Raw genomic sequence first — 18,603 nt, 5'->3', positions numbered from 1 at the left:
TACGAAACAGACGCTAAGCTATCGTTTGCGGAAAAGACCAATGCTCCTACTGCTAGCGTATGAAAGAGCCACTAAGCTATCCTCTGTGCAAAATACCAATGCTCCTACTACTGGTGTTTTGGCTTTCCCCCTCTCCAAGACAAACCGTCAGTTTGGCAAGGCTTCGGCCGCATGCACTGCGTCAAGAAGAGATAATGGAGTTTCTTACTTGAACAAGGTGCTAGTTGTATGGCTCCGTGCTAGTCTACTTGGGCAATAAATGCAAGTAGCTCCAACTACCTACAATCGCTTTCCCTTGCTTATGTTTGTTCCTCGACTTCCCAGCGTGTTACTTGAGGTCAAAAACCACAACCCCGTCAAACCAACAAGTTGAGGGACCAAAAACATACTTTACTTGTAGAATACGTGATTGCCACCCCACCACAAAACCTAGCATTTTCTCTAAGTTTTATTAAGCACTTAAGTGAAGAGTCGAGTCACGATCGGGCAATGGATCAATGCGGTGCGTAGGTTTTCATTTGTTAAAGGGTGCTACCAAAAAAAGGGGGTTCATCTATTTATTAGTTTCATCTAACATTTTAAAATATATTTTTTATTTTAGTATGATTTTGTCATCAGAAGATTCAGAATTGGTTTTCTCCTTTTTAGTCATGGGTGATATAATAATGAGCATCCCTCCAAAGCGGCGTTGTGTTTTATGCGAGCCACTTAATGTGCCCCTCCTTATGAAGCTTCTTCCTCTGCCATGCTCCCATCCATCCCCCCTCCTTTATCATATCTACTTGACGAAACATATGCTAAGCTACCGTGTGCGGAAAAGACCAATGCTCCTACTGTTGGCGTACAGACACTAAGCTGTCGTTTGCGAAAAAGACCAATGCTCATACTGCTGGCGTACGAAAGAGCCGCTAAGCTATCGTCTGGGCAAAATACCAATGCTCCTACTGCTGGCGTTTTGGCTTTCCCCCTCTCAAAGACAAACCGCCAGTTTGGCAAGGCTTCGTCTGCATGCGCCGTGTCAAGAATAGATAATGGAGTTTCTACGTGGAAAGGTGCCAGCTCCATGGCTCTGTGCTAGTCTGCTTGGCCGATAAATGCAAGTTGTTCCAACTACCTACAATCGATTCCCCTTGCTTTACGTTTGTGCATCAACTTCCCCACGTGTTGCTCGAGGTAAAAAAACCACAACTCTGTGCCATTGTTTTCTCATGTACCGCCGCCCTACCTTGTCGCACCCCCTCCTTTCCGTTTGTTGCATTGTCGTTTCCCTTCCCCCTCTTCCCCACAGACGCCTTGCGAGATCTATCACCGCCAGCACGCATCGGCTACATCGTCAGTAGAACCATCCTCCAAGTCTAGGTGAAAACTCGTTAGAAAAACAACAGAAAAATCATAGAATTTTTTTCTAAAGATTCCAATCCTCTAAAATTTCTAAAAAAAATCATTTAAATCAAAGAAACCCTAAATGTGCATTCTTTTTTAGGGAACCCCTAAATGTACATCGAAAGGTGGGAAGCAGATCAAAATCTCCCCTCGTAAATGAATGCAATTGTACCCGCATATCTGATACCCCCCATTCTAATGGTCTGATACTAATTCGGCAGATCCTCTGACTTTCCATGTATATTTAGTCTTATTATGATATAAATGGCGATGCATCAATTCCGAATCAGGGTTTTACTCGGAGGAAATCAATCAATCAATCAAAACGGCGGACGACGGAAAGAGAAGCGGACAAAAGGAGCAAGGCTGCGACCCGGGCCGCCCGCGTGCCACGCGCCCTTCCGACGTGGCGCGGCGGCCGTTCGCGCTCTCCACTCGAATCCTAAAACGCCGCCGAGACCACGCAGGCAGGGCTGCAGCCTGCAGACCGAGGCCAAATCGAACGAGCCCGGACCCGCACGTGCGCCCTCCCCTCCTCCGCCTCTCGTCCCCTCGCCATCTCATCTCGTCTCGTCTCACCGGAGGTAATCCCTCCCTCCCCTCTCCTCCTCCTCCTCCTCTCCTCCTACATAATCGCGCGCGCGACCGGTTCGTCGCGCAGCGCAGGCAGCCTCGGTTCCGGTAGAGGAAGCCTTTTTGAGTTCTTTTTTCTTTGGTAGATTGCTGCTGCTGCTACGAGCGAGCGGCAGGCCGGCCGGGCGACGCATGTGAGCATGGGGCGCGCTCCTCGTGCCGTCGGCGGCCCTTCCCTTTTCCCGGATTGCTCCGCCCCAGATTGGATCTGTTGTTCTCACCGCGCGTCCGAATTCCGGTAGATTTCCGTGCCGGAGGGGGCATATAAGACCGACCGAGAAGGAAAGATTCAGCTCAGGGCGATTGGCGTCCGTCCGTGAAAGCCCACCGATCGTCTTCTCCGTCGACGGCGATGAAGTACGTCTCCGGGCCCTACTTCGAGCCTGACTTCGATCCGGTCCTCGACCGCCTCGGCACCCCAGGGTACGCCCGCATTGGCTAGCCTCTGCTTGTTTGTTGTTATTCTCGATCCATCCATCGAATTCTTCTTGGTGTGACGTGCGTGGATTGGATGGCTTGTGCAGGGTCGTCGTCGACAATGAGACGCGCGAGGACTGCTCGCTCGTCAAGGTGGACAGCGTGAACCGGGACGGCGTGCTGCTGGAGATGGTGCAGCTGCTCACCGATCTCGACCTCGTCATCTACAAGTCCTACATCTCCTCCGACGGCGGCTGGCTCATGGACGGCAAGAACCATCTCCCTGCAGCCTCCTCCCTATCATTTTTCTTTCTTTCTTTCTTCTCCGATCGATTTAGGTCACAAAAATACATGATTGATTGAAGACGCGCAATTTTCTAATCTTGTTCGCCATGCAGTGTTCCACGTGACGGACCAGATCGGGCGCAAGCTGACGGACCCGTCGCTCCCGGGCTTCATCCAGCGGGCGCTCCTGCCGTTCCAGCGCTCCGGCTCGCCCAAGTTCACCACCTGCCTCGGCAACGTCGTCGGCCCCGGCGGCCCCGACGTGTCGGACTGCGCCTCGCTCGAGTTCACCGTGCACGACCGCCCCGGCCTGCTCTCCTCCATCACCCAGGTGCTCGTCGACCAGGGCTGCCACGTCGCGTCCGGCCAGGCCTGGACGCACAACGGCCGCGCCGCCGGGGTGCTCTACGTCACCACCACCGGCGCCGACACCGCCGCCGCGCCGCTGCACCCGAGCCGCTGGGCGCGCATCGAGCGGCTCGTCAACGCCGTGGTGGACGCGCGCGAGAACCTGTCGGGCGAGCGGCGCTGGGTGTGCATGTCGGCGCCCGTGCGGGGCCGCGTCCACACGGAGCGCCGGATGCACCAGCTCATGCACGACGACCGCGACTATGAGTCGGGCCCCGCCCCGACGCCCGTCGACGAGGAGCACTTCTGCATGGGCGACCGGGCGGCCACCGCGGCCCGGTCCGCGCACCGCACCCAGACGCGCGTCACCATCGACAACTGGGAGGAGCGGGGCTACGCCATCGTCAAGATGACGAGCAGGGACCGCCCCAAGCTGCTCTTCGACACCGTCTGCGCGCTCACCGACATGCACTACGTCGTCTTCCATGCCACCGTCGGGGCACAGGGCCCTCTCGCCATCCAGGTACGCTTCCCCTGCAGCACGAGTCCATGTGGCATTGCCCTGGCACGCCAGTGACTGACTTGCATTGTGGTGACCACGGACGCACGCACGCACGCAGGAGTACTACATCCGGCACAAGGACGGGCGCACGGTGGACAGCGACGCCGAGCGGCAGAAGGTCTCCCGGTGCCTCGTCGCCGCGGTGGAGCGGAGGGCGTCTCATGTCAGTCAGCCTCCATTAGCCATTTCATTTCTTTCCGTTCGTCCAAGTGTATATTTCGTTGGGCGCGCGATGCTGAGACGGCATGGCATCATGTCCTTGTGCAGGGCGTGAGGGTGGAGGTGCGCGCGCCGGACCGGTCGGGGCTGCTGTCGGACTTCACCAGGATGCTGCGGGAGCACGGGCTGTCGCTGCTGAGGGTGGAGATCAAGCGGCAGAAGGAGGAGGCCATCGGGACCTTCTTCCTCGTCACCGACACCGGCGGCGAGGTGCGGCCCGAGGCGCTGTGCGCGGTGCGGACGAGGGTCGCCGAGATGGGCATCTCGCTCGACGTCGCCAAAGGAGCGCCTGGCTGGCCGCCGGTGAAGAAGACGAGAGCGCCGGCTGCGTCGCTCGCCGATCAGGAGAGGCCCAGGTCCTCCCTGGGGAGCCTCCTGTGGTCGCACCTTGGGAAGCTCTCGAATAACTTTGGCCTCATCAGGTCTTGATTAGGATAACTGTTAGCCAGGCCAGTTCATTCACCATTTGCATTGCTGTGCTTTGTTGGATTGGATGTGAGGTGTCTCAGAAGGCAGTACAATTTTGTATATATACAAAGTGTAGTATGTTGTCATTGTCATTGCAAATACAGTTGTCATCACCATTTTGTTTGTTCTCTCGTCGCCATTTTGTTCTCTCTTTTCCCTTTTTTTATTATTATTTTACGCTGTCCTTTGAACAATCAACCAACGAATGGAACTTTTATTGCTGTGACTTTTAAAATAATGCTTATGTACACAAGATTACCAATAAAATTACAAACCATACGGCACCCCCACCCACTGTATATATATATTACCATTGCATCCAACCGAGCAGCTTAAAACCAAAATGGAGCCGCTCCCCTTTCATTGTACACAAAACTTCCGTTCTATTAACAAACAAGCAATTTCAACCGCTTTCCAGTTTTCATTCAGATTGAAGTTGGCCCTGAATTTGCTCCCTTTTCATTGTACAACTTCCCTTTTTCTATTGAAGAACAATCAATTTTGACCGGGTCCCGGTTTTCAGGCTGAGGTTGGCTTGGATTTTGGATGATGATCATTTCGTATCATCGTCATCCTCCAAATCACTGAATGACACATCTTCCTCATCGCCTATGAGAATGGCGGTGTGCCCAGCGAGATCGGCCTCCTCGTCAAACCAATCGTCTATGTCGTCATCAAATGTTTCTTGCATAACATTTGAGGCCTTGCTGCCCTCCTCCCTCAGCTGCTCTTTGATGACTGTTTTGTCCACCACTGCGACTTCATTTACTTGGATAGGATGTTTTTCAATCTCAAAATCTGTTATGGGGGTGAACGAAGCTGCATGTTGTCGCACAGATGGGAACGCTTCCATGACGTCCTTGGAGCTGTCATCTTCCGAATGTGTTCCAAAGTCATCTTTATGGCGACGTAACTGCTCTGTTGCATGCTGCTTTGACTGGTGTTGCATAAGCATTGCTCTAGCTTCCACAATCTGCAAAAACAAGAAGCAGGCTTAGCTTAACTGCTGGGACATGCGTTACCCTGCCCATTGCAAGAACTAGACGATACCCTGCCCATTGCCGCGGGATCAGAGATTTGATTTCTAAACATTTTAGACAATACAGATTCACCCTTAATATTCAAACTATGCTATGCAGAAACAAAAAAAGCACTATGCGTGTTGCATGGTAGAGAGACTCTTATGTTCAAATTGGATGGATGTTAGTGGACCAGGCTAGCATATCAAATAGCTAAAACAATTTGGATGATGTGCAAGCATGCATGTGCAGAAAAATAGCAATGAATATTTTGTCGGTTTATCTATAGATATATTATTATGGAACACGTGATGATAAGCACACTATTAATGCAAGTACGTGTCCAATCCCTCCTTTCGGTGCACCCCAGGCCTTACTGGGCTACAAAGATTCTTCAGTGATGAGGCTAGCTAGAGATAGATATAGTACACAATGCATTTAATCCACAATTAATCTCTTTTTAAATATTTCTGATGTTGATTTAGTTACAATGAATTTTTATACCACCCTAATGCAACACATCATCAGTACAACATAATTTATCCCAGTGCAGAATCTATTGATACCAGGATGCATGGGATGCACCGAGAAGATACGCACTAGATATGAGCTACCCAATATCAATCTAAAAAATAGGAAATCAGTTACTTAGATTATTTGTGAATTTATATTCTCAACAACCTCAAGTAACTCATCACAACCACCAAATCACATTATTGCATATCAGCTGAAGAAGGTTGTGCAAGGAAAAGGCAACCTCAACTTGAAGATAAAAGTGCACAGTTTCAGTTTTCTGCAGATATTGTGTGTGCTTCAATGGTGTTTTGCTAAATTATCAAAGAATCTCAGAGAAAGAACTGAGCAAGACACTATCACACATTGTCGTTGACTGACATGCTTGCTACCCTAATATGCCGCAGGATCCATAGGAAGCCAGTGGCCTCAAGTACCAGGCTACTGATGTTGTAGATGCTCTCAGTTGTAATTTTCTAGAAGACTAATTGTCATCATTTCACAATAATAATTGAATGCTGACAGTTGCTGACACCAAAACAAGTAAAAAGGTATGTATTGGAATCCTAGGATTTTTCCTATGTTGGTCTTTTGATTCACAGGATTGAATCCTATAGAATTTTTCCCAAGGATTCCTTTGTACTATATTCCATAGGGATTTGATCATCCACTCAAACCTCTTGGAAAGAATCCTTTGTTTATCCTGTGATGCAATCAAGAAAAAGCCTGTAGGATTCAGAAGGGCTACATTGCAATCCTACATTTTTTTTCTTATGCCCACGTTTTTGGAATCGTATGAATCAAAGGGGCCCTCTGAAGAGAAAAGATCTAACAAGATAGTGTTATAAGTATTAGATCGCCAAAAAAAAAGATATAGCATTGCATGGTTCTAATATGCAGAGCTGGTACATGACAGTAGAGCTGGATAAACTCTGTCTTGATTTGGATAAAACATATACCAACAGTTGTGCCAATTCATAGAAAATGGAATATCATAAATTATTACTGTGCCATGCATCTAATATTCTAGTGCAATAGAAAAAACAGGACCAATGTCATGTGTAGATAACATATGCCATTGCGGGCAAAGACCGGCTTTGACCTTTATCTATCTTACGTTAGGATTTTCTTTATTTACTTTGGATAGGATTTGTTTCCCTTTTTGTAACATTTAGACTGGTTTCCCTTCAAGTTAAGGTTATTCTGAATTAAGTGCCAGATATATATGGTATGGGCTATGGTGCATGGCACCCCAACTCTCCCTCTCTTTCTCTCTTCTTCCTACTCCCTATCTACACAAAGTCAAAGTGCCTTATCCTTCAACAGTGACATAGCGTCGAGATCCTAGACCACGCCCTGTCGTCAAGCACCACATCCTAAGATTCAATCAACAAAGGCCATGGCAACTGATTGTTACATATCATAAAAGAGCTGTATTAGGGCATGTCTGATTGGTTATCATGTTTGACAAAAAATTGAGCCAAATGTGCAACTAGTCCCAATTTTCTGGCAAGGAAGTTGTTGGAAATTTGGCAAAAAAAATCCATCTAAGAAAGTGTGGTTGTGGCTTGTTGAGAACTGAACACCAGCCTAAGAAAGTGAAACTTGGCAAACTTATGTTATAGCATCGGTAGTTCATGGATCATTCTTCCTTTTTACAATATCTATTATGCAAATACATATGTGACCAAAAGAAGAAAGAAAGTCGCAAGACCACTTAATCATGTTAAAGACCCAGTCAACAGCAAGTACCGTTTAATCAGATAATCGTCTGAGATAATGATTAATACCATGGCCACATATAAAACTTCACTACTTTCTTCTAAGATTGCCTGGATTCTGGGACGATAGAGAATGTAATGTTTTATGTATCAGGTGGAGAGAAAATTTACCTGTGCTGTGGACAGAAGTTCCGCATCATGCTTTCTCAGTCTAGGATGTAGAAGAACAAAATAAATTTTCCAAAAGCATTCTTCGCTCATATGGATTGGGCATAGTTCAATCCGCAAAGCAGCTAATGTAGGAGCGAGGTGCCCAATAGCCAAAGCATGCTCTTGCTGAGCATCAGACATGTCAAAATCTGCCGGGGGTAAAAAGAGCATTGAAAAGGTTAAGCAAACACATTCGCATGGTCAGGCTGATAGAAAAAGTGAGGTGCAATTGATAGTTCCATTGGAATAGCATATGAACAGTTACACTAAAACTTACTCCACCATAAACACAAGCCTTTCCATCAGCACCATGTTAAATCAAGGCATAACTTAAAATAAGTGCTACAGGGTTTCATGAATTTTGACCATAACTCATAAGCTCGCATCATTAGAAAAAGTCTCTTCCAAATTTGCCAAACTAAATTGACATGAAATTTTCCATGAAGAATTGATGATCATAAACACTAGTGAATAATGAATAGCTGAGGGGTGAAGAAATTACATGAGAATGGGCCATCAGACTCCTCTTCGTCAGGTAGCAGGGGAAAGTCAAGCCAGGTCTCCGGGTGCCTGGCAATGTTGGTGGCGAATGTGAGGACCTCGTCGGTGATGCCAATCACATCCCACTCCTCCTCCACCTCCTCCTCTTGCATTACCCTCGCCCGATCCAGCTCAGGGCCATCCACCTCCTCGAGCTCCTCAGGCCATACCTTGCCGTCATCCGCCCGATGTCTGAACCTTTGCTCCTCCCACTCATCCCTCTCCTCGTTGTCATACGCCTGATGTCTGACCCTTTGCTCCTTCCACTCATCCCTCACCTCGTCGTCTGCCACCCCAAGCCGTGCCATCCTCTCCAAGTAATGCCTCCCCTCGGCATCCTCCCTCTCATGCCTCGCCTCTTCCTCATTCTCCGGCTTATTTAGCCTCGCATCATCCTCCCCCTCGTCGTTGACAGCCTCGAGCAACTCCTCCTCTTCCCCGTCTTCAGGGGCGAAGAAATTGGAGGTGATGCTGGAGAACCCGGAGACGGCCTTGTGGCTCGAGATCCGCGAGATCCCGCTCCTGAACCTGCCGCTGATCTCGGAGAAGTCGCGCCGGATCCCGGCAATCTCAGGGGGCGTCCCCGCGTCGGCGGATTGACCCCCCGCGGACGAAGGGGTGGGCGAGGGCGAGGGCGAGCCCTTCCCGGGCGGGGGCGCGAGGAAGTTGGCGACGCCCCAGAATTGGCGATTTAGGGTTTTGGATAGCTCGGTGAGGTCCTCCTTGACGCCGTCCGCCGCGGCCGAGTGAGGCGGCGGCGGGGCGCGCGCGGAGGGAGGGGAGCCGGCTGCGGGGACGGCGTCGGGGTCGTCGTCGGCGCCTGAATCCTCGGGGATGTTGAGGGAGGTGGCTATGGAGCGGGCGAGCCATGACATCTCCGGCGATCGCCGGCTGACAGACGGGGGGAGGGGGGGGGTCGGGTGGGTTGGGTCGGGTTGGTTCAATCGGACGGGACCCTTTTTCCGGCTTCGTGTTTCAAATGGACAGGTCTGGAGAAGAGACAGAGACGTGCGACTTGCTGAGTTACGACTGGGCCCGGCCCTCGTGGCGGAATCCTTTTATTTTCAGGAGAAAAAAATGCCGAGAACATCACAGAAAAACCGATGAACCGGGCAGTTCACAGAAAACTGGTCGGTTCGATCTCATTTCGAGAAAAGCCCCTCAATCAATTTGATTTCATGCGAACAAGCTGGGGGTAGAATCAGAAAAGGAAGAAACCCCCTCTTTTTGTAGGGTTTCAACCATTTTTAGGAGCATTTCTCTCGGTTTTATCCACGGACAAACCCTATTGGGCGCCGGCGCCCCCTCCGGCGCAACCCTTGCTTGGTGCCATGGAGTGGCGATGCTGCTTCTCCCTCGTCGCTCCGCGCCGCCACTCCCACGTCCCGCCATCTGCACCACCTCTATTGACACTTGGGGAGAAGGGTTGCTGCCACCTGGTTAGACTGGCCCGTAAAACTTTGATCTCCCTCTGCTCCAGTCAAATCGACTAGGCTTCCCTCCGGTTCTTAAACTCCTGTATAGGTGCTATCGGTTCTTAAACTGTGTTGAGGTGCTATTAGTTCTGTATACTTTTTTGTTTGCGCGTTGTATTTGCATTGGCGACGAACTTTTATGCCTAGTGTATGTAATATGTTGTCTAATTGCACGTTATTATCACTGATGACAAACTTTGATGCACAGTGAATAGTTCACGTTTATTCTTAGTTACCCTGCTGTAATTTTTTTATTGTATAGTGTATGATAATTCATGGTTACTATATATGCTATCGTCGCTTTCTTAAAAGACCAAAAGTTTCGATGGAGGCCAACGGGCTAAAACATTATCGGTTCGTCAACGGTATTAAAAAGAAGTTAAGCGAAGCAAATGGGCCGGCCTGCATCTGGCATATGAAGAGACATGGACTGCTTGTCATGATCATCTGCCAACCACCCGAGCAGAAAAGCTTGGACGGTGAATAAATTATCCTCCGACACTCAAATTTCATATCATGTATTGGGCTCCGCTCAAATTCACATATATTAGTGAAAAGAAACTGGGTGTGAAGTGGTTTAAGGTAAGAATACGAGATATGATCATCCACTTTATCCCATTCTTAGGTACATCTTCTCATTCTTCTATTAAATCATCGAAATCACCCTCTTACGGACCTAAGTTCTTGAGCAACTCATCTATGTTCACATCCTTGCGGTTCACAAACACTCTCTGAGATTTTGCTTGACGAGCTTGATTGATCATCCCCTTCCACCACCATGAATGCCAAACGGAAAGAACACCACACGAGAACACTAGATCGCCTCGAAATAGCCTAGGCTAGAGAGACAGACATAACTATCCCCTAAAACAACTTGTGCAACTGATGTCGAGTAGGAAACTAGGCGGGTCCTATATCAGAGAGATTGGGAACTTAGGATGGACAAAGGTCCACATGAGAATAGAGCACCCTAAGTTGGCACTAAGGGATCATGATACATTCAATTCAAGCTGCAAGTGGAGATGGGATTAAGTGGTGAAAGGATCGATATAGTTGACTAGAGGGGGGTGAATAGGCAACTAACAATTTTTAGCTTTTCTTTACCAATTTAAACTTTACATCAAAGTAGATTGTCTAGATATGCAACTAGGTGAGCAGCCTATATGATGCACCAAGAACAAGTACACAAGCAAGCAAGGGATACAACACAAATAAGCTTGCACAAGTAAAGGCACGAGATAACCAAGAGTGAAGCCGGTGAAGACGAGGATGTGTTACCGAAGTTCCTTCCTTTTGAGGGGAAGTACGTCTCCATTGGAGCGGTGTGAAGGAACAATGCTCCCCAAGAAGCCACTAGGGCCACCGTATTCTCCTCACGCCCTCACACAATGCGAGATGTCGTGATTCCACTATTGGTGCCCTTGGAGGCGGCGACCGGACCTTTACAAACAAGGTTGGGCCTATCTCCACAACTTAATTGGAGGCTCCCAATGATACCACAAAGCTTCACCACAATGGAATATGGCTTCGCGGTGACCTCAACCATCTAGGGTGCTCAAACACCCAAGAGTAACAAGATCTGCAAGGGATGAGTGGGGGAATCAAATTTCTCTTGGTGGAAGTGTAGATCTAGGCCTTCTCAACCAATCCCTCAAGAATCAACAAGTTTGATTGGCTAGGGAGAGAGATCGGGCGAAAATGGAGCTTGGAGCAATAATGGAGCTTGGGGATGGAAAAGGATAGTCAACTCGGAGAAGAAGACACCCCTTATATAGTGGAAGAACAAATCCAACCATTATCCACCAACTCAGCATGCGTGGCATGATACTACCACGCTAGGGACGCGGCGGTACTGCCGCAAGGGCACACGGTACTACCGCAGTGCCCTGCGGTACTATCGCCCGAGCAGTAGAGACCAGAACAACCCTGAAGCTGTGAGGCAGAGGGCGGTAGAACCACTGGCGCGGTACTACCGCTCCCCCTTGCGATACTACCGCAAGGCAGGGATGGTCTAGATTTTGGGAAGGCACGGACATATAACAATACATCCGTGGCAACTTCCGCTGAGATGGGATCTATGCAAAAATCCGACACGGTAGTACTACAAGCCAGGAGCGGTACTACCGCGCGGGGTGGGATGTAAAAAATTACATCCGCTCCTACTGCCGCGCCAGCTGCTGAGCCTGGCCAGAGCGCATGGTACTACTGCGCACCCGGCGCGGTACTACCGCGTAGGGCGCGGATGTAAAAAATTGCATCCGCCCCTACTACCGCAATAGCAGCAGCGCTTGGCCTGAGGCCATAGTACTACCACTCCAAGGAAGTGGTACTTGAAGGAAATATGCCCTAGAGGCAATAATAAAGTTATTATTTATTTCCTCACATCATGATAAATGCTTATTATTCATGCTAAAATTGTATTAACCGGAAACATAATACATGTGTGAATACATGGACAAACATAGTGTCACTAGTATGCCTCTACTTGACTAGCTCGTTGATCAAAGATGGTTGAGTTTCCTAGCCATAGACATGAGTTGTGTCAGGACCCCAACTCAATGCCACATCGATCTAGCATGTAACACCTCATATCACTTTGCGGCCTCACGCACGGTATTCCCACGGGTGTCGCCTTACCTTAGCCCGGGACCGTTTGCGCCTTTTGGCACACGTATATGACGGTGTCGCTAGCATCCATATGATAAGGAGCCCGGGCTGACATGGCTAGTCGTAAACCCAAAGTGGCACAGACTTACAGGGACAGGCATCCATGACCCAGCATCCGAACGTGTCGGTCATCAGCGAGTGAATCCAGGCTGTAGCACTGGGCTAACAGGACTCCGGTGAACCGGGCTGTAGCAGGCTAACAGGACTCCGGTATTCATCGCGTGACATTTCCCCGAAGGGACAGACACAGGAACGAAGAAGGACACATGCCGGCCAGCCTAAGTGTTCCGGAGCAGTAGCAAGCTACCATGGCTCGGTGAAACACTAGGAGACATTTCCCCGTAAGAGAGGCTACTAAAGATAAACAACTAGATGGTCAGATCCCACACATACCAAGCATTTCAATAGCATACACACAATATGCTCGATATGTGCAAATACAACATGGCATCACAACATGACTCTACGACTCAAGTAATTTATTCAATAGGCTCCGAGGAGCGAGGTATTACCAACAAGGGTCTCATGACCCAACAAGCAGAGCATACAAATCAAAGCACAAGCGGAAGCTATCATGTCTGGGTACAGACATCTATAACTGAAAAGGGCTGAGAAGCCTGACTATCTACCAGATCCTGCCGGGGCACAAGATCGTAGCTGAGGTAACAAGCTAAACGTCGAAGTCCACGTGGAACTACTAGTGAGACTGAAATCTCTCTGCAAAACATAAAATAGGCAAACGTGAGTACAAATGTACCCAACAAGACTTACATCAGAACTAACTACATATGCATCATTATCAACAAAGGGATGGTGGGGTTTAACTGCAGCAAGCCAGCTTTGACTCGGTGGCTATCCTAAACTACGACTGCAAGCGACTCTTTTGAGGTGGCGCACACGAGTCCACATATTCACCATATCAATACACCACTATGGATCCGCTCCCGTCTCCCTACGAGAACGCCATCCATAGCACTCACGCTTATCTTGCGCATTTTAAAGTATCCACTTTCACTTGTCTATGAACTGATATAAGCAACCCAGAAGTCCTTTACCGCGGACACGGCTATTCGAATAGATGATGTTAACCCTGCAGGGGTGTACTTCTTCATACATGTTTCCACCACTTAGCGTCTGCACACGACATGTGCTCGGCAGACTTCAAGCGAAAGCCGACGTGGGTGTAGACCACGACCTACCAAAACACTCAAGTCTCTAGTCCAGGTTTATCGCCTATTCGGGTTCCATCCATGAGGAGATCCGGCCGGAGTTTCGCTCACAGCCCCAAACGATGTGAACAGGGTTCCGTGACACCAAACGGGTGCCCGGTTTACCCGGCCACGTGCCTACCGCATCACAGCCCACCCCTACGGTCAGCGCTGTCCACGGCCTCCAGCATACTACAAACACTAGAAACTACTTGCAACTCCTGGACAGAGGACAAGGGTGATTAAGAAGTCGAGCGGGGTCATATTTCAGGGCCCAATGTATGGTAGTAGCTGAATCATGGATCACAAACACAGAACTCAGTTCCTAAGGACGGCTGCAATGAGACAACCCACCATGTACTCCTACATGGCCTCTCACCGCTACCTTTACCAAATCGTGTTCACACACTTAGCTCACCCACAGTAGGATATGTTCACACGCCTCTGATTCATCCCCGATGAATCAGACCTGACTCAACTCTAAGCAGTAGCAGGCATGACAAACAAACATGAATGAGTAGGCACAACAGGGCTCAAACAACTCCTACTCATGCTAGTGGGTTTCATCTATTTACTGTGGCAATGACAGGTCATGCAAAGGATAAAGGGGTTCAGCTACCGCAGCAAGTAACAGATGAATCGTTGTTGTCCTAATGCAGTAAAAGAGAGCAGGAGCGAGAGAGTAGGATTGTATCGGAATGAACAAGGGGGTTTTGCTTGCCTGGCACTTCTGAAGATAACATTGAGTCTTCATCAGTGTCAACGATCACATCATCGGTATCACGTCTATCGAGAGGGGACAAATACCGGCAACACAGAAGGGAACACAATCAATGCAATGCACAATATGATGCATGGTCATGACATGGCAAAATGAATGTGTTATGAGCTAATGCAACTAGCAATAGATTAAATGAAGTTGGTTTGAATACAAGATTCAAATTCAAACTCCATATGTGATTATTCAAATGCCCTTTAATTGATTTGTGCTAAACAGCAGCTATAAGTTGTTCTAACATGCATGAAAATGGTACAGATGGATTCCTTGAATTTTTATGATAATTTTTCATATATAAATTATTTAATTTGGAGTTACGGTTGAATTTCTATGAATTTTAGAAGTTTATACCATTTCTGGATTTTATAAATCATTTCCTAATTTATTTTAATTCCAGAAAGGAATTATTGCGTCAGCATGACCTCATCCTGACGTCATCAGGTCACCAGGGCGGGTCCAGGTCAAACCTGGCGTGTGGGGGCCACACGTCAGTGACACAGGGCTAGTTAGTGTCAATGGCAGGTGGGGCCGGGTCAAAGGCCACGTCAGCACGGTCAAAGCTGATGCGTGGGGCCACTGTGATTAATTTAAGCTAAACAGAAAATAAACTAAGATTAGTTAAAGCGTGGGGCCTAGGTGTCAGTGACACGGTGCGGTGTTTAGTGGCTAATTAAGCCAGCCCCGTCAGCAAGTGACGCCGGCGACCACGGCGACGGCGAGACCTCGCCGGAGTTGCTCGGAACGGCGCTACAGCCCGCGGCTGGTCGCGCTGAGGGCACCAAGAGGGAGCCCGTGCTCCCGCGCATCTAGGGGCGCACGCAGCTGGGCACAGGTAGGCCGGGGTCGACGGCGGCGACCACTTAGGCGGCGGCCGGAGCTACGGCAACGACGGGTTAGGCGATGCAGGGCGCCAGGGGAGGCGTTGGTGAGTGCTATGTGCTCCTGGGACTGTGGTGAGCACGACGGTGGGCTCGAGAACGAGCTGCGGTGGCTGTGGCCACGGCCACGCCATGGCCGGCGGCGAGAAACTCTCGGCCGCGGTGGGAGATGGGGCTAGGGGGCGAGAACGGAGGGGGCGAGCACAGGAGAGGCAGCGGAGGCTCACAGCGGATCCATTCGAGGTGGAGACGAGTCCGGGGATGGTCCGGAGCCGACGAATCGGGCGGCAGCGACCGGCGGGTCCGAGGAGGGGGAAAACGTCGGGGCGGCGCTTCGGGGCTTCTGGAGGGGCGTGGCTCGGTGAGGTGGGTCGAGGACGGAGTGGCGGAGCTTGTGAGCTAGTCAGGGAAGCGAGGGGGCGGCGGTGGCCGCGGCAGCAGCAAACGGCAGCGACGGTCGCTCTCGGGTGTGTGCGAGAGAAAGAACAGAGGAGGAGATGGGGACGAGGGAGTGAGCGGGAGGGTTCCAGGGGTCGAGGCGGCACCGAGGAGAAGGCGCGAGGCGTCGTGGTGGCCTCAGGCGAAGCAGACGAGCAGGGTGGTGGCATGGCGAGCTCGGGCGCGTGCGCCGAGTCTCTCCTCTGCCTACTGGCGCGAGGAGGAAGGCGACAGGGAGGAGGAGGTGGGCTGGGCCGCACAGTGCTGGACCAGCACAGGAGCTGGGCCGGCTCTGGTGGGCTGCACGGGTAAGGCCAGGTGGGCTTTGCTCTTTTTATTTCTTTTTCTTCTGTTTTGTTTTTATTTAATCTTTTGCCACTGTTTTGAAATAAAACAAATTCAAAGACAGTGACAAAATACCCCTGAACATTTTATTTAGCACAATGGAATTATACCAAAGCACATAAAAATGTTTCAGTTATTTGAACATATATTCAGTAATATTTGGATATAAGTTCAAATTCAAAATAGTATTGATTTAAATTCAAAGTCTCAAAATAAATCCTTTTAAAATGTTCAATATTTTTGGTTTGGATCAAAACCCTTGCCAAAAATATTAAACATCTAAGAAGAACATTTTGGAACAATGAATGAGATTTCTAGGGTTTTTGCCCCTCTTTTATTTAAGTTTTGAGGCTTCCAAAATTCCTCAGTTCAAGTTTCGAAAATATAGGCATGATGCACACATGAAGCTAGCCTAGAGCACTACCAGCAGCTAGGGATGTGACAACTCACCCCCACTAAACAAGAATCTCGTCTCGAGATTCAAGCGTAGGGTAAGGTGAAGGGTAAACGCAACTAGTATAATCTTCACGATCCAGGGTGCACTTCAGTTGAACGTTGATTCATTCACCATCATTGTCTTGATGTCTTGCTCTGAGAAATCCTGTCAACATGACATGGAGGGAAGAAGGAGACTCTAGAAGGGTCGATCTTCTCGAAGATCGAACAACTCACAGAATGAGACATAGGACCAACTCTCGGGTTGAGACACGAGATACACATCAAGAAGGGTGGAAAGAAACGGATGACGAAGGTTCGCTAGGTAGACAACAATTCCACACCTAAGAAGGTGGTAAACGATTGTCAACGTAGCGAGGAATTGAGTGGCCATGATACCACGACGAAACATCGCTGGAGGAGGGTGATTCGTAGATTATTACCTTAAGTGGCAAAAAGAATTACTTTTGATTCAGAGATCATTGAAACTCTTCAAACCAGCCTAAGACAATTCTCGAGCGATCATTTGGAGGGGGTCGGTAGAATGGCATACTCGGACTTGGATGATGTGGACTACCTTGTTGAAGACAACGTAATGGATGAATTTGCTTATCACCGGAAATGGAAGAGACCCATGGTAGAATGGCACATTGACGGTGCAAGCTGGGAACAAAATGCAAATGCTGGGAATGATTCTGGTAACTGGGGAAGAACCCAACAATAGAGAGTGAATTCACTGTTTGAGTAGGTCATAGCATTGCCGAGGGAACTGAGAGCAAACCCAGCTAGTGCCGAGGATAACACGTAGCGCTTGTGCGTGCTCTCAAGAACTTGAGCATTTCCACAATCATCAAGATTCTACCAATATCCGTGTCAAGGATCCTGGCAACACAACTTGCTACCATGATGAATGATGCAGATGCAAAGGAAGATAACACCTTCTCAGATTTCACCCTTGGCGGGGCCAAGGAAATAAAACCTGGATGATCGACCGAGAGACATTTAGCACTCCGCTTCTAATGTTCTCCTTGATGTGCTAGCGTAACCCATTCATAGATATGGTTTGATATCTAGAACATCAAGTAAAGGTCGGACTTCGGGAGCACAAGAATCCATAAGGAACAACTAGGGAGGTAAATCCTACGAAATCCTTATGGGGAGGTGGCCAACTTCCTCAATCAAGATATTATAATAGCAGGGCTACCGGATGGGTGTGTTGGCCACGACATCCACCTTACCGGTTATCGAGAGACCAATATTATAGTTCTTGGGGAAATGTTCCAACCATCATATCTGCCTGAGATTCAGATCTGGTTGGTGTCAGAATATTCCAGACCCATCGAGTCTAGGAAGAAAAATGAAAGTTTGCAACACAAATCGACGAGATGACGTTGCGGGGTTCTCGGGAGATGAACTACGATAGCAAGCTCCAAAACATGAGCTGGTTCTGCTACAAACATGTGAACATGTTGTCCAAGACAAGCATGACCACAAAGTAGTCTTATAATAAAACACTACCGAGTTCAGGAGGGGGAACCATCATTAATGACATCGAAGTCTCCACGCGTGGAAGTCCAAAGAGTTCACCTTGGACAGACTCCTTTATCTTTGAACAACTCAATCAGTGGCTTGGTGTGCTAGGATATACATATAGAATGGAGGTTGCAAATCTCCAGACCACAGAATACTTCGCACGTATGCATGACTGACTTGGGATGATTCCAGAGGAAGCAAAACTAACTTTCTCAAATTCACGGCGGCAACTTTCACCAAATGCACGTGTATAAAAGGAAGTCACTCCTTTCATCAACAAATACTTCATGAGCTAGCATGAAGAAAATGCTTTCAAAAGTTTCCAACACTAGCTTAATGTCCAACAAAATCATGGAGGAGATAAGGATGTTGTCAATGGGCTCAACAACAGTTCATCTGGGTTTCCTTTTAAAAGGAATTCCATAGTTAAGTGAACACGGTGATAGTATTGGTCAGACCAAAGATGTAATGGTGTATGCTCGAGGGATCAACCACAAATAAGACAACATTACGAGCATCGTTGGTACT

At 48.8% G+C, this 18,603-nt stretch overlaps 2 protein-coding genes across 3 annotated transcripts; one reads left to right on the top strand and one right to left on the bottom strand.

The window, feature by feature from the left end:
* The first annotated feature begins 1,824 nt into the window (after nt 1-1,824).
* LOC123086998 (ACT domain-containing protein ACR3) lies at nt 1,825-4,443 on the top strand. Of its 2 annotated transcripts, none has more exons than XM_044508876.1 (6): nt 1,825-1,967; nt 2,103-2,439; nt 2,541-2,701; nt 2,832-3,589; nt 3,687-3,791; nt 3,896-4,443. In XM_044508876.1, exons 2-6 carry the CDS (start codon nt 2,369-2,371, stop codon nt 4,274-4,276), a joined length of 1,476 nt encoding a protein of 491 aa, XP_044364811.1. In that variant the 5' UTR covers nt 1,825-1,967; nt 2,103-2,368; the 3' UTR covers nt 4,277-4,443. The 2 variants fall into 2 exon arrangements, with proteins under 2 accessions (XP_044364811.1, XP_044364812.1); XM_044508877.1 differs by having other exon boundaries at nt 1,841-1,967; nt 2,259-2,439.
* Nucleotides 4,444-4,500: 57 nt separating this feature from the next.
* On the bottom strand, nt 4,501-9,285 carry LOC123086997 (uncharacterized). The gene is made up of 3 exons (XM_044508875.1): nt 8,281-9,285; nt 7,740-7,927; nt 4,501-5,288 (listed from the first exon to the last, which is right to left on the bottom strand). Exons 1-3 carry the CDS (start codon nt 9,191-9,193, stop codon nt 4,869-4,871), a joined length of 1,521 nt encoding a protein of 506 aa, XP_044364810.1. The 5' UTR covers nt 9,194-9,285; the 3' UTR covers nt 4,501-4,868.
* Between the last annotated feature and the right edge of the window lie 9,318 nt (nt 9,286-18,603).

Source organism: Triticum aestivum, chromosome 4A, assembly GCF_018294505.1.
Source record: "Triticum aestivum cultivar Chinese Spring chromosome 4A, IWGSC CS RefSeq v2.1, whole genome shotgun sequence".
NCBI classification, from domain to species: Eukaryota; Viridiplantae; Streptophyta; class Magnoliopsida; order Poales; family Poaceae; genus Triticum; species Triticum aestivum.
The sequence above is the reverse complement of the archived record's forward strand: the minus strand, read 5'-3'. Positions and strand labels throughout refer to the sequence as shown.